Below are 15,140 nucleotides of genomic sequence, written 5' to 3'. Positions count from 1 at the left end.
TTTTATTGGAACATCCGGTATAATAATTGGAATTCGAAATTGGTTAAGTTTGATTAGTTTCTTCTTCTTCTTTCTTTTTCGGATATGTCAGAGGAAACATGTATAATACCTATATAAAGATATAGTGCTGATAATACAGAAACTTAAGAATCAATTGTGCAAAAAATGTTGAGAAGGTTTATTCAATATGCGCATTCACGAAATTTAAAATCTCGTTTTTAACCAATGGTCTTGCGGCATTCAACAATCATCATGGCCGCTGACAGAATGCGGCATTTTTATGGCAGTTGTTTCTCAAAATAAAAAAGGAGTTAAGTGTGTGTATAACTATCCCTACCACCATCAATTTTTACCATGTTAATCTCGCTATATCGCTATATAGCTATTATGCCAAATCCTATGAGGTAATGTTCAATTCATTCATTTCCTTTTCCATTTAGAACAGTCGCGGCCTACTGATATTAACTCAAATTCAAATATTCAAAAACAACTATCTATAAGTTCAGTGATTTTTGGGGAATGGGTAAAAAAGGGAGTTGAAATAAAATTACTGAAACAGTAATAAAATTTATGTCAAAGGAAATAAAGTCAACTTTGTACCAGTTACAGAAAAAAGTGATTTAAAAAACCTTGTTACATTTCATTGTAATTTCGCTTACATAATTTAATTAGTTTTTAAGCACTTGATTTTAACAACACTCAATATGATGAAGCTAAAAATATAAAAATTACCACTGATTTTGACTAAAGAATATAAAAAAAAAAACATTTTAATGTAACGTAAATGTAACCCCCTGCATCTTAAAAGTCAAACATTTTATATTCATAAAACATGCCTTTTTTGGTCGTATAACCATTATTAAAAGAACGACCATTCTGTAACATCCACTGTCTGGAATAGATGAATAAATTTGTTCCTCGTATAATGAATTTTAACATTAATATCCACAAATCATCATACAAAGTCGGGCAACAAACACGTTTAAGGAAAACCAAATGAATGCATTGCAGAGGCATCTCGTCTAGAATAGCCACTGCGATGTGGTGGTTTTTCTCCCTCATCATGACCAGCACCTACACAGCCAACCTAGCCGCTTTTCTAACCATGCAAAAGAAAGGCGACTCGATTAACAGTGTTGAAGATCTAGCCAATCAAAACAAAATTAAATATGGTAGGTACAAACTTTTATCGAACCGATTTGAATACGAGTATAAATCTACGAAGAGATATGTTATAAAGTTTGCGTTCATGATAGTTATAATAATAATACACATTTTTGATTTTTTTAAATGAATTTTAATTAATTTTAAAACATTCATAAATACTGCATGATTAGAGTGGAGTTTTACAATTCGCATGACATTTACCACGTGAGTGATAATCAATGATCAGGTGTTTTGTACAAGTTTGTTTAAGAATGCCTTTAACAAATGTCACGTCAAGCTTTTAGTGCGGTAGTCTGGATACTATTAGTATTCCTTTTCTTTGGTAGCGTTACAAAGGTTGATATCAACCAGTCTTGCGGTATTATCCCTGACTTGTAGATGTCATTAAACAAATCCACCAATACGCAAAAGATCAATATCAGCTAAGTTACGGGAAACTAAATGGTTATCTGTGGAAAATCGACCTAAATTGCATTCTTCGGTTTGGTTCTATGGTATTATATATAATTAATCTACCACTTATCTAGTAAATAAGATTAAATACAGAACCGAAGTTTATAATTTGAACTTAAGATTTCAGAGTTACATCTCGTCTGCTCCTCATTATACCTAAATTTATGAAAGATCGTTTTCTTATAACCTTTATTTATTTATTTACAATTTAGGTTGCGTACAGTACAAATTACCAAAAAATAAGCATCCCGGTGGTATCTTATAAAGTTAGGTTTATAAATAAATTATAAATTACAAGTTTACATTTTAATTAGAGTGTTCTAAGTCGTATTATGTGCTAGAAAATATTTTTTCACCCTGCATTTAAAACCTTTAATAGGAGTAACAAAAATATCGACATCAATAAAGCTGTTATGAGAATTAAATATATTTTGTAATCTAGTGATCGGAGAGTTCTGTTCTGTGTTGGTTCGGTAGTGGTTGATATCAAATAAAGCCCTGTCTCTTGCGTTCTCCCTTGGTATTCGTAGGTTAATCTTTGATCAAGTCAAGTTGATCGTTTAAAATTTTGTGGGGCATTAACAGGTATTTTTAAATTTTGATCTAATGTGGCTGTAGTTGTGATTTTCAACGTTAGTGTTGGTTTTATACGCAAGATATCCTGAAAATCTGTGTTGTACTCGTTACAAACGCGTGATGTGGATGTGATTAGGATTATGAACGAAAGTTTACAATGAACAAACGCATAGTACACTGCAAGAAGAGATTTAAGTTTTGACATACTTCTATGAGTTTGTTGCACGAAAACTTGTTCTTTTTCCTTTTATTATTGTTCAATTTCAAGTCTTGCATAATAATTGTGTTTGATTTAATGTACACACTTTTAAAAGAATGCGCAAATGCTTCGGCAACCTTTTTGCAGCCCATTGCAAAAGTTTGGTTGTGCTTTACCGTGTAGGGAATTGAGGCATTGTTTTTTCTTTTACTTCCAGTAAAATGCCAAAATTTGTTTGAGTTTTCCAAAATGTTAGTCTCTATGCTTCCAATAGGTATATTTATTATAGTGGTTTCTGATCATTTGCTTTGCATTGGATCGATCATACGTAGCTTGGTTGCGATATATTTTATATTTTTTATGAAATTTGTTTTTTTTCTTTTATTACTGATATTATTTTAAAACTAAAATAGACAGTAAAATGAGACTTAAACTTGCGAATTGGTACACTTTGTTCAACGATTCTGTCTATTATATTGTAAAATTGATCTGTCATTGTATCCATATGATCACCTGTCATAGTCCGATTCCAGTCTATTTCTGATAGGTAGGTATTTATATTGTCAAAATTAGCTTTATTTAATATATATATTCTTTTGTTTGGGGGATTAAGAAGCTTAACGCAAGACACAGACCAGAGTAATTCTATAGCTTTGAGGCACTTTCGGCAAGCAGGTAATTGAACGATTCGTGTAAATTCGTTACAATATCTCTGTTGCAAAAAATAAATCCAATGTCCTGTTAATATTATTTTTTATATGATTGTATTGCATAAATCCGAGATATGAAAATGCGTCGATTATTTCTGACAATTTTTTCCCTGATTGAATTGGTTCTAAAAACGATTCGTTGGGAATTCATTGCCAACTTACCGCAAACATGTTGAAATCTCCAACAAACAGGACAGAACTCTCAACCTTTACAAACTATACAACAGTGTCGATTATGGGTAGTGCGGTTGATTATGTATTATTTGTTAATACACACATTTGAATTATTGAGGTTTTTTTTTTATTTTTTCTATATTTCTATCACTTCTGTTGTTCATTCAAAGTCTGTTCTTAGTATCATAAAGCTTAGCTTTCATTTCTCGATATACAATTTTGCGGATATATTCTGTTTTTCCCGATTACAAATACTTTTGGGACTGAACTTTGACCAGTACTAAATTGCCTTCAGTCCCTTTTTACTGATAATTATATACAATTGATACAAACAGGTCTGTTTTAATTAATTTTCTGCTAATAAACTTCATTTATTATTATTATTATTTACTAAACATTGGTCGGAGCAGCGGAAGAAATATGATAATAATTATTACTTATTATAATAAAATCATTAATTATAATAAAATGATGCCAACTCTTTGTTTTTCAAATTCAGTTTAGTACAAGACACACATTTCGGCGACAAGTGATTAATAATTTTCTGTTTAGTTGTGGATTTATTCAGGCGAGTAACAAAAATCTAGGCTTTTTTTCTGTAGTCTTAAAATGTGTTACCGAACGAGCTGACACTGCCTTTCAAATACTACCTGGAATATATGTCCGAATGTCTTGCGGTTATATACAATTTTTGATTTATAAGTGCTTTTTTTGTCCCTTGTCCATTGTCTAGATTGTGTTGATGAGTTTTCGCCAATTCAGCATTCTATGTTAATAGCGTTTTCCTCCTATTGCTGGCTAAATACTCTGCTTTGGTTGAGTAGATAGTAGTCTGTCGCGTGATTTGCCGATTATTCCGTTTGACTCCATCTTTGTTCAATAGGAAAAAGATGTTTGTGATTGTGTGTGATTTTTCTCTTGGCAGAATTGTACTAGTCGGTCGCCTCTTTCATTTTTTGTTCCTATTCCATATTCGCCGATATATCCATCGCACCTCCCCTTTCCAACCTTAACATTATAGACACCCATTATGGGGGAATATACCTGTATCGGGTGATCATCTATGCATGGTCACAACAATATTGTTAATATGACAGCATGCAGAAAAAATGGTTCTTACTTTTAAGTGAAAACCGTGCGATGGACCAAAAAAAAATAAGAGATCAAATCTGTGAAGTGAATGCAAATGTCATAATTTTTTTATGGAAATCAGTAGCGTGCCACTGACTGTCTATGAACAAATAATATTTTGGTTAATTAGGTCGCCATTGCACTGGTTAAATCGAGAACTTTTTTTGTGAAATATAAAATATCTATCAAAAACAAAATACCTAGTTTTTAGTTATCAACTGGTGTCCGTCAGAAAAAAAAACTAACCAAAACTAACAACAAGATAAATAATAAACAATTCTCATTTTAATTTATTTTGTTTTTTTAAGTTTACATACTTCCTATTCGTAAGAAAAAATAATGATAATAATTCTCTAATTGTCATGATCATGCAGAGAAGAGGTTTTTATTTATAAGCGAATACCGTCCATCGGATTGAAAAAAATGAAGAAATTAGATTTCTTAAGAAATGATCGGAGATTGTGATGTCTACGAAAATAGACGTGTGAAATTCCGTACCTTGACCACTTACAGATATTAAAACAGCATATTGTATTTTCGAAAACATTACTCCCTTAATTTATCTTTTATTAGAAAACACCGTATATTTTGCAGAGCTTTTGAATTGATTCCCAGGCGACATGTTCAAAGCGAAACTTCCGAGAATCCCGGGATATTTCGTGGACTTTTTGACTTTTCGGCTGAAATTCATGCTTGAGATTTATCACGAACAAATAATTGATAAAATTAATAATTCTCCGCTTTTGGTTAAGCTAAGTTTTGCAGAACTTGAGTCGCCACTGCACTAGTATACCATGTACCCTATTTAAAAATCTGGTAATCTAAAAATGGAAAACTTTGTCAAATGGGAGGCGGCCGTTGGTAAAGAAAATATGAGGTTTTCTCTCTTCCAATTTTCTCAGCTGCTAAAGCTGTTACGATCAGACTGGTCATTGTTTATATTTTTAGTTTATTTGATGACATCCATCGGGGAAGTTGATCACGCAGAAACGGCAACATCACAATACTAAATTATTAATCATATAACATCGATAGATCCTGCGTATTGATATATATTCTCCCTTTTTTAGGTTTAATGGAAGACGGTGCGACTCAGGCCTTTTTTGAGTTCTCCAACAATTCTCTCTATCAAAAAATGTGGAACACCATGAAAAATGAAAACCCAAGCGTTTTCGAATCGACAAACGCCAAAGGTTTCGAACGAGTAGTGTCCAATCGCAACGGATTGTACGCCTTTTTCATGGAATCCACCCAGATCGAATACGAACTGGAGAGAAACTGCAACTTGCGCAAAATAGGACAATGGCTGGACTCCAAATCGTTCGGCATCGGGATGCCGCTAAGTAAGGCACCTATCGTTAGTCCGCTTACGTGTTTCAACTTGAGGTTACTTAATAGAACTAAAAGCCTCAGAGCTCATTCTAAGAAAAAAACTTCATATTACCGATTATCTTAAACACCTTAGTTTATGAGATACAGGATGGTGCCGTTTCCCTAATTCTTGCGTCATAGCAACTAGAAATTAAAAAACAATAGAAAACATTTAATTAACACTAAAAAACACAAAGTCTATTTGACAATGAGTTTTATAAAGTGTAATTTACTCCAAGCTAACCAAATGTGAATCTTCACTTCTAGCTCGACTATTAGAACACTTAATTTAATTATGTTTGTTAAAAATTATGCATCGGTCAAAAAATATCCACCTGCGAAAATGTCAGGGACCTGCATTTTTTTAAATCGAAGTGGCTTTTACTTGATAAAAATGAACTGCTTCGGCAACACCGTGCCTTTATCAAATAAAAAATGTTACAATATTCCGACGTTTATATACAGGAGGTTCCATATGGAAGGGTATCTGGCGAAACAGGAGATTCTTTAGGTAAAAATATTACGATTTAATGAAACTTACCTTGGTCCAAAATATATATATATATATATATATATATATATATATATATATATATATATATATATATATATATATATATATACATTTTAAATTTCGGTCAGGGTTGCCGTTTTCGAGAACTAAACCTATTAACCATTGATGACATGAATTAAATAAAAAAACAACCAGTAATAGAAATTACAAAACGTGTTTTTTTTGTAGCCCAATAAAAAAAAGTCTAGGGGTGTCAAGTCAGGGCTCCTCGCTGGCCAATCGATGGTTCCTTACCAAAGAATCCAGAATGGTAAACGTTGATTTAAATAATTTCTAACATTCACTACGGTATAATATGGATATATCCTGTACGAAAACAATCCCCTCGTTAATATCATACGACGGATTATCAATTAATTGAAATACATAGTTCTTTAACAAATTTAAATATCTCTCACCATCCAGAACAGTCATACGATACCGCGTCTATTATTTTATCATGCCTAATGCCACACCACACATAAATACTTTTCCGACCCTGTTTCTTAATTTCTTTTACACGATTTTCATTTGAGATACACCAGTAATGAGTACTTTTACTGTTGAACATACCGGCCGTTTTGCAAATTTTTCGCCTTCAAAAAAGTTGTCTAGCATTATTATTAACTACCACTCAACGTCCAAGATCACGAATAATTCGCGAAAAAATAAAACAGGATGCAACAACCAATATTCTCTTAGGGCTAATGCTGGACTCATTATTTCTTATGTAACATTCATGAAGATCTAAACGCTCTTGAACACTGTAAAAAGCCATTTTTTTCTTCTAAAAAAAGTTGGTGACAACTAAATGTCAAATATAAACTGAATATTTCTGTCCAGGCAACAATTTTATTAGTTCTTTTTCTTCCATGGACATCTTGTAAGACGCGGTTAGAAATGCTATTGCGGAAATTGTAACTATAACTGTATGTTTACGGGGGTTAGAAAACATTTTGCAATTAGTAATAAATTCAATTTACTTGTATTACTTGTTGATTTTATATTGAATTTGAGTAATTAATGTTAAAAAAAAACTTAAAATAGGATATTTTATAACTTTAGTTAGTATTATAGTGGCCTGTGGAAGTTTCTTGGAAAAATTAGATTTAGTTAGATTTAAACTAAAATACACGAGTTGTAGAAAATTGGCCATAAGCCATAAGTTAGCAAAAATTTGGGTAATAAAAGCTATAAATATGAAATAATACGGAATTAAATCGCAAACCCACTAAAAGTGCTAAATACAGGGAGATTTCGAACATTTCGAACATTTCGACATTTTTTCCAAAGAACTGTTTTTCCTTTGAAAAATGGAAAAGTTCGATTTTCTCAAAAATACTCAAAAACAAGTGAATAATTAGATTTTTTTAAAATATTCATAGCATTCCAATAAAAAAAAAACTTGGTTGTTGTCCTGACGGAAGACCCTGTATACATAAAAATACTATACATAAAATATAAACTTAGGGTCAAATAAGTATAAGAACATCTGAAGTGAAGCATTTCCTATCTCTATGCAAAATTCATAAGTGAATTAAAATGTTTAGGTTTCCAAAATAAATATAAAAAGCAAGAAATAGTAAAACACCCTAAAGACGTCACTCTATGCATACATATAATCACGCCCTCCAAAGAACGAATTGAGGAGTATAGTCACCTCCTCTGAGTATTAATCCTAGATCCTTATCCTAGATGTCGACTATGCTGATCAAATAAACAACGCGATATTGACCTTGCAAGAAAACGGGAAGCTAAATGAACTCAAAGACTTATGGTGGAAGAAAAAACTGAAAGGAGAGCCATGTTCAACCGTAAGTTAAAGGCCTGGGCGATATTCTAAAATGTACACGAAAATTTTATTATTTTAAGTTATTTTAAATACCCTGGGGCAGTCTCCCCCCCCCCCCCCCCCCTGCGAAAATATGAACGAGTATTAAAGGCGGTGGCCGGCAGGTTAGAAGATTATGAAAACGTATGTCCGTTCAGTTCAGTAACGTGACGTTGCCACTTTTCTGAAAATGTACCAGCATCTTTTATATTTTATACGCTCCGTATATTACTGCGTTTTCCGGTCCGTCGTAATAATAAGAATATTTTTCTGTATACCCATCTTTGGCGGTTTGGGATAATATATTAATCACACGTCAGAACTTCCGGAAGCGAATCCTTGGGCATTCCGCGGCTTGTTCCAAGTGAGACAAATCACATTCAATACGTCTAAAAACCGAAAATCGGCATTTTTTCTCAAATTTTTTCTTGACCTTTATTTAAAAAAAAATTGAAAATCTTTAAGTATGACGTTTCGGTTTTCTGTGTCAACTTCATTTTGTTAAACAGACTTGCATTTTTCATTTAATATTTTCAATGAGCTTGTCATTTAGAAAAAATACATGTATTAAACAACTTAACGATTTACTAAACATCACCACCCTAAAATTGATAATAAAGCCAAATTTAATCAAAAAATAAGGTGGCCATGAAACAAATGCTATTTACAAATCTTCTAAATTCCTCACGCGTCGGTTGTTTATAACTCAAACTTGCTGATGTTTCGCCAGTCATCCTGTTTGCTTCTTCAGAGCTTAACTAAAACTGTCTCGCATTCTACTCTGTTCCTCCTTATACAGGGTGTCCCACGACATGATATGTGTTAATTAAATTTAGTTGATATGTATTCTGAGATTGATAGTATCGCTGTAAGCTTACTCGCTCCTTAGTCAAACAACCATCCACATATCCACCTATGAGACGTTCACTATAAGAGCTTCAACAAAGAGTATATTATCGCTGTTCTTTAACAGCAACTGAAACAATCCGTCGACAACTTTTTAGCATTTTGAGAGAGGTTTTTGATAATTTCCATTATAATATCATTGAGACCAGCCACTTTCACGGTTTTAGGGTATTTATAGCTTCTGATAGCTCTTCCATAGAGAAATATGTAACCAGTATATCACTTTCAGGTGCCATATCAGCTCTGCAACTGGAATTATTTTGCGTCACTTTTCTGGCTTTCAATTTTGTAATACCTGGTTGGGGGGGTTATACTCATATTTACATTTCACAATTTTTTAACTAATACCCATGTTTTTCTGGTGCCGTGTGTCATGTAGAGACATTTCACAGTTTTCAACCACCATGTGCATCTTTGGTCGCTTAAGGCTGCCATAAACTCATCACCTGCTTCAATTGTTTCAGAGGGTAGGGGGTATGGAAAAAGTCAAAGGATGAAGTTATCTTTTTAATTGATGTCGATTGTGTCCCTCAATTGCGATTTGAATAGTTGTGATCGATTCTAGGACAATAAATTAAAGATCTTAGCTACGGTCAATGTTTCGTTTAATACGGTTAAACTTCCTCAGGGCCTATAAGCAAAAAATACACAGAAAATTTTAAAAAGTTAAAAATTAAAATAAGAGTCAATCATCAATATCGAAAACACAGAGAACACACAAAAATACACACCTCAATTAAAAGTTGACAAGGCGTAAAGGGCGTACATACTGGATGTATTCCGCAAACTCTATAATATTAAAAGGATCGTGGTTGCTTTGAAAACATAGCAATTAAAAATAAAACAATATCATAAGTAACAACTGATAAAAATGAACGTCAGCTAACCCGAAAAATACAATTTTCTACTCCCTACTCTAAAAAAGGCTGACCTGTTTTTTTGATCTGTCAAAGGAGATGCATGCTCAAGACTTTTGTAATCGTACCATAAGGAAGAAAGCCATATGTTAAGTGCACATACTCATCAAGAGCCCACGAGATAGAGTGTGGGGTTCCGCAGGGATCCATTTTGGCGCCCTTACTTTTTCTACTATATACCAAGTGTCTTACCAAGAGCTTTAATAGGGGACTTGTTTGTCAGAATGCCGAGGACATAGTGTTATTTGGTGTTGATCTGGAATGACTTTCGCTGTTTTGCAAGAAAACTCAGAGCAGACTCGGACCATGATGAGATGAGAATTTTCTTAAACTTAACACTAACACAGCACATCTGACTCAGTAAACGTTATGCTCAATGATAGCTAGATAGAACATCAAATTCGTGGGATTACAGGTGGATTCGCAACAAACATTATTCGCCGACTTCGTAACGGTTTGTGTTTTGAAACAATTAAGTTATACTGTCTCGAACAAATACAATAAATATTGTCCTATGGGTTGATCTCCTGAGGCTTCTCTACGCACACAATTAAAATATTCAGAACACAAAAACAGATTACATCACATCCTAGAGCCTCGTGCAGACAATACTTTGCTCAGCAAATTTACCTTCTTTATTTTTTTTGTCGTTGATTATGCTTGTACTACGTAGCAATAAAAGCATTTAGAACCTTGTGTTGCTTATGTCCAATTATTCTACCCTTTGTGACGTCGCCATTATTGTAAACCGATTTGATTGGCAATAAAGTATTATAATTATTATTATTATTATCGAGCGACTTCCGTAATTTAGTCATTGGTAAATTTATAGCATGGCATTTTAACGTATGGCAGTTCCTACAGCCACGTCACCCTTCACTCGTGGCCCAAGTGGTATTTATGAAACTTATTGCATAATATACCATTTTCTACGCCCTACCATAAAATCCCCAAGCAGACGTATGCAAAACGCCAGCTTCATTAAACACTGTCGCAAACCACTTGGAGCGTTTCCAGTATTTTAGTCACAAGTTTGGGAGCGGTCGAATGCTTTTGGTATTTTTAAGCACGGATGTCATTTCCGCTAGTTTATTTTGTCAATTGTGATGGTCACGTCAATCAGTAAATGTATTCGAGTTATCTTGCATGAATTTATCCAAGAACCAGTCAGAGTCAGTTATTCGTTTATTAAAAACTGCCTCCGTTCTTGCCAGAACAAATTCGTCACTAAAATTGTGTTTACTTAACCTGTTGCATGTTTTCTACGTCGTACTTCAAAATACCGAACTATGCGCTGATCAGGCATGCGCAATATGTCACTTTGAAACCTCAGCTTCATTAAACACTGCCGCGAGCCACTTCGAGAGTTTCCACTATTTTTTTAGTTTTTATTGAAATAATGCCTTAAATAAAAATAACGAATATAGTTGAATGTTAGGGAAATAATCTACAATATACGGGGCGTTCCATTTGAAATATCAAACACGTTGAACAAACGGCACTCACATCGCTGAAAATGTTTTGTCGATAGATGTTCCGAATGATAGAATATTTTCTATAAACTACTACTAACCTACCAGCCACCATGAATCATCATATAGATGTAACATTTTTATAACTATACTCATAACTTACCCACACATGGTTTAACAGTTTTTATTTTGAGGGTAATTTTTTTTTTCACTGTTTTTTTGTTGATTTTCTGTCCCTGTTTGTAACAATGATTGTGGTTATGAAGGTGTAAAAACCTTATATTTTATATTAGAGCTCAGAAGAGGGCATTTCCGATGAACTATCTCTCGGCAATCTCGGGGGAGTCTTTGTGGTGCTGAGCGTGGGGATTGGAATCGCGTTCCTTATCGCGATCTTGGAATTCCTGTGGAATGTGCGCAACATTTCCGTCGAAGAACATGTAAGACATTTGAATCTGTGACTACATAGAAAGACGTTATCCATGAAAGATGTTTTAGAGTCTTCAAGCATACATGTATTCGTTGCGGTTTTTAATTAAATTCAATTGAACATTTGCACATAAGCGATTCAACAACTTTCACATGAATTTAGTGACAGGTTCTCCAGATTGGATGATGTATAATTTGCCTTTAGAAATTTACTAGCCCGTAGGTTTCACATTATGTTTATATAAACACAATTTATTTTACTATACAAACATTTTACATGTACTCCCTTGTTCTGTTCAGGAACACTCGGGATCTTATATTCTCAAAATATTTTCAAATACAAAAGGTGTTTTTCACTCATCCTTTAGTTGCTTTTATAGGTTATGTGATCGGAATGTATTTTTACTTGTTTGTTTTGCCAGCATGAACACATACTTGTAATGTTTGCAAATCTATAGTTGCGACTTGTATTTAAAATTAAACCCATTTATGATAACTCTTCCAATCTGGCGACCATGTGGCAAAACCCATATAAAAGCTGAATTTTTTGGTACTGACTAAGATGATTATTTTTTCAGATAAGTTATCTGGAAGCGCTGAAAGTGGAACTGAAATTCGCATGCAACATAGCAGTAACCAAAAAGAGGGCCAAACCTGTTATTTCAGAATCATCAACTTCATCCACAGATGGACAAAGTGTTGGCAGAACCATATTGGCTGGAGCCGGCTCCTTTCTTAATATAAATACAACTGTTTTAAATAGAATTGGAGCTTCACTATACAATAACAATTAATCACTTTTATAGATTGGACATTTACTAGTTTGAAAAATACAATAAAACGTTTTACAGATTTAAGTGTTAATACCATACTTTGATTTCATTTTGTCAATCTCTTCCTGTTTCTTCTCCAGATCTGTTTTTTTGAATGCCTTATTTGCTTGATAGTAAAGCACTACTAGATATCTGTTGCACACGTTAAAACCGGATAAGTGATCGCAAGCGTTTTTGGCATCAAATATATCTTCATATACCACAAAAGCTGTACCTCTAGTCTCTGGTGTATTTCCCACCCTTATTTGCCGAATGGCCCCGTATTTTCCGAAGATATCATACATTTCTTCGGCTGTTATTTTGTATGGTAAGTTTCGTACATAAAGAATTCTGTTAATTTCTGGAGGCAGGCGCACCTAAAAAAAAACCTACAGCTATCACAAATAACGAGAAAAACACCTTACGTTTGCCTTCTTCTGCATAGCCAATGCCATGTTTGAGAATTTTTAAATACTTATAAATTACAATATAAATAGGAACTTCGTAAAATTTTTTTTCTTTTTACCAACTTCGTAAAAGTTCAATCGAAAGCAAAATTATCTTTATTAGCCAGTGTTTTACGTTCGTATTTGACTCTTATTTACTCATTTTCACATGAATTGTTTGAAAGTTTCATTTACTTCTATTGGGCCACATTATTATGATTATTCGGCCAAATGGCGAATTAAATCAATTTAAATAAATAAATATTAATGAACCAAACTCCCGATAGCAATTAACTTTTAATTTTATGAATTTATAAATTATTAATTAATCAGACAACGTGCGTATATATAATATTAGCAAAACGGAAAGATAAAAAATGTATAAAACATGTCTACTCAAACGTAGTTGAACTGTCAAGACAAGCCCAAGTGATATGTGGGCGGTTGCAATAAACAAAGTAGGCACAATCGTTTATCAACTTATTTATTAAATTTAACAAATAAAACTAAATCTACATAAAGCACATGGACCTGACGGCAAGTCATGAAAAGGGATTTCTGTTAGATCTTTCCACGCCAATCGCAGTCTTGCCAACATTTCTTTTTTCTCAATGTCTGGGGCGAAATGTTTCTGCAACAGACATTAAAAAGAAGAAGAAAAGTTAATGACATAACACCTCTAACCCCAAAATTATAAAATTGTCGTAGTTTGAATTCACTCGACAATGGCAAGCTTATTAGCTGTGAAAAAAACTTTTCTGCGACAAATGGTACCCGCAATTAATAAGCGTCTTGTTTCGACTTCGAAAAAACACAATGACACGATCACCACTCAAGCGGTTTCTGCTTCTAAAGAGCAAGCAAAGGAGCCCCAGAATTGGATTTCTTACGGGTTTGATTACAAGTCTAAATCCGAGGATAGACATGCCATGCATTCTACTATCTTCAGTGCAGTTACATTATGTTTAGTTGTAGGAGGTATTTATTTGTATGATAAAATTTCTGTTTGTGGTTTCAAAAAAATATTTGTTAAGGTTTTATTTGGGCCTACATACCTGATTACAATCTAAGAAGTTGGGCAACGCGCGAAGCTTTTCTTGAACTTAGAAGGAGGGAAAATGCAGGTCTGCCTTTAATTGATCCTAACTTAGTTGACCCTGCCAAGGTGGAACTTCCCTCAGATGAAGAACTTGGTGGTACTGATATTATAATATAAAAGCTGTGTCAGATTTGTAAATATGTATTTGTGTATGTATAATAAATAAGCGATTCACAACTATTTCAATAATTATTAAAAGATTTATCAAATGTATTGTTGTAATTTCTTGTATTGGGAATGTGTGATTGTGGTGAAACCAAATTTATTTTAAACAATACACTTATTTGTAACTGTGTGAGTCAATTCATAAAATGTTTTATTAGTGCAGGCAAAATATGTGTTTGTGTTTTTCATATGTTTGATGATCTAGATAAAAAATAAAAACAAAGAAGCTGTTTGTTTACATTAATATTATAAGAAAGAATGGTTACCCAAAAATACTTACAGACCCTTTGAATTTTGTATACATGTCCAGACCAAGCAAATTAGAAGTAAACTCAATTAATACTCATTGTTATGGATCCTATTTTGGGAGGAATAGTCCAAATTTTCAATGTTTTGACAAACCTTGTGGTGGAGTTTCTTTCTAGAGTTACCCAACACGCAGAGAGTCGAAAAACGAGTTTCAATAAATATAAAACTTCCCACGCCACAAAATATAAATAAAAAGGTTGTGATTTTTCTCCATAAAAATAAAAGAAAAAATGTCAGTTTTTTCTGGTTTGTCAGGAAGTTTAAAATAAATTATAAAAAATGAGGCAAATTGCGGTCTAGTAAGAAATTGATCTAAAATAGTTATTAATAATTGGAATTTAAAAATTGTTACAAGAAAGCTCTTCCCTGCACGCGCCTTCTTGCCTTGGACGCCACACAGACGCGAACCATAGAGAAAAT

General features: G+C 33.3%; 3 protein-coding genes across 4 annotated transcripts in view; 2 read left to right on the top strand and 1 right to left on the bottom strand.

The window, feature by feature from the left end:
* Positions 1-12,683, top strand: part of LOC132703614 (glutamate receptor ionotropic, kainate 2-like) — a 39,763-nt gene extending 27,080 nt beyond the window's left edge. For both annotated transcript variants that reach the window (XM_060672975.1, XM_060672974.1), the window contains 5 exons: positions 1,012-1,172; positions 5,481-5,753; positions 8,030-8,148; positions 11,754-11,900; positions 12,468-12,683. In XM_060672975.1, coding sequence (XP_060528958.1) covers positions 1,012-1,172; positions 5,481-5,753; positions 8,030-8,148; positions 11,754-11,900; positions 12,468-12,683 — 916 coding nt within the window. The remainder of the gene's footprint in view (positions 1-1,011; positions 1,173-5,480; positions 5,754-8,029; positions 8,149-11,753; positions 11,901-12,467) is intronic.
* Positions 12,684-13,355, bottom strand: LOC132703616 (splicing factor 3B subunit 6). The gene is made up of 2 exons (XM_060672978.1): positions 13,127-13,355; positions 12,684-13,078 (listed from the first exon to the last, which is right to left on the bottom strand). The coding sequence occupies exons 1-2, from the start codon at positions 13,154-13,156 to the stop codon at positions 12,743-12,745; spliced, it is 366 nt and encodes a 121-aa protein (XP_060528961.1). The 5' UTR covers positions 13,157-13,355; the 3' UTR covers positions 12,684-12,742.
* Positions 13,356-13,808: 453 nt separating this feature from the next.
* LOC132703617 (NADH dehydrogenase [ubiquinone] 1 beta subcomplex subunit 11, mitochondrial) lies at positions 13,809-14,641 on the top strand. Its single transcript, XM_060672979.1, has 2 exons — positions 13,809-14,125; positions 14,182-14,641. The coding sequence occupies exons 1-2, from the start codon at positions 13,873-13,875 to the stop codon at positions 14,361-14,363; spliced, it is 435 nt and encodes a 144-aa protein (XP_060528962.1). The 5' UTR covers positions 13,809-13,872; the 3' UTR covers positions 14,364-14,641.
* The last annotated feature ends 499 nt before the right edge of the window (positions 14,642-15,140 follow it).

Source organism: Cylas formicarius, unplaced genomic scaffold (genome assembly GCF_029955315.1).
Source record: "Cylas formicarius isolate icCylForm1 unplaced genomic scaffold, icCylForm1.1 PGA_scaffold_6__28_contigs__length_40554024, whole genome shotgun sequence".
Lineage (NCBI taxonomy): Eukaryota > Metazoa > Arthropoda > Insecta > Coleoptera > Brentidae > Cylas > Cylas formicarius.
Note: the sequence above shows the minus strand (reverse complement) of the source record. Positions and strands in the feature narration are given on the sequence as shown.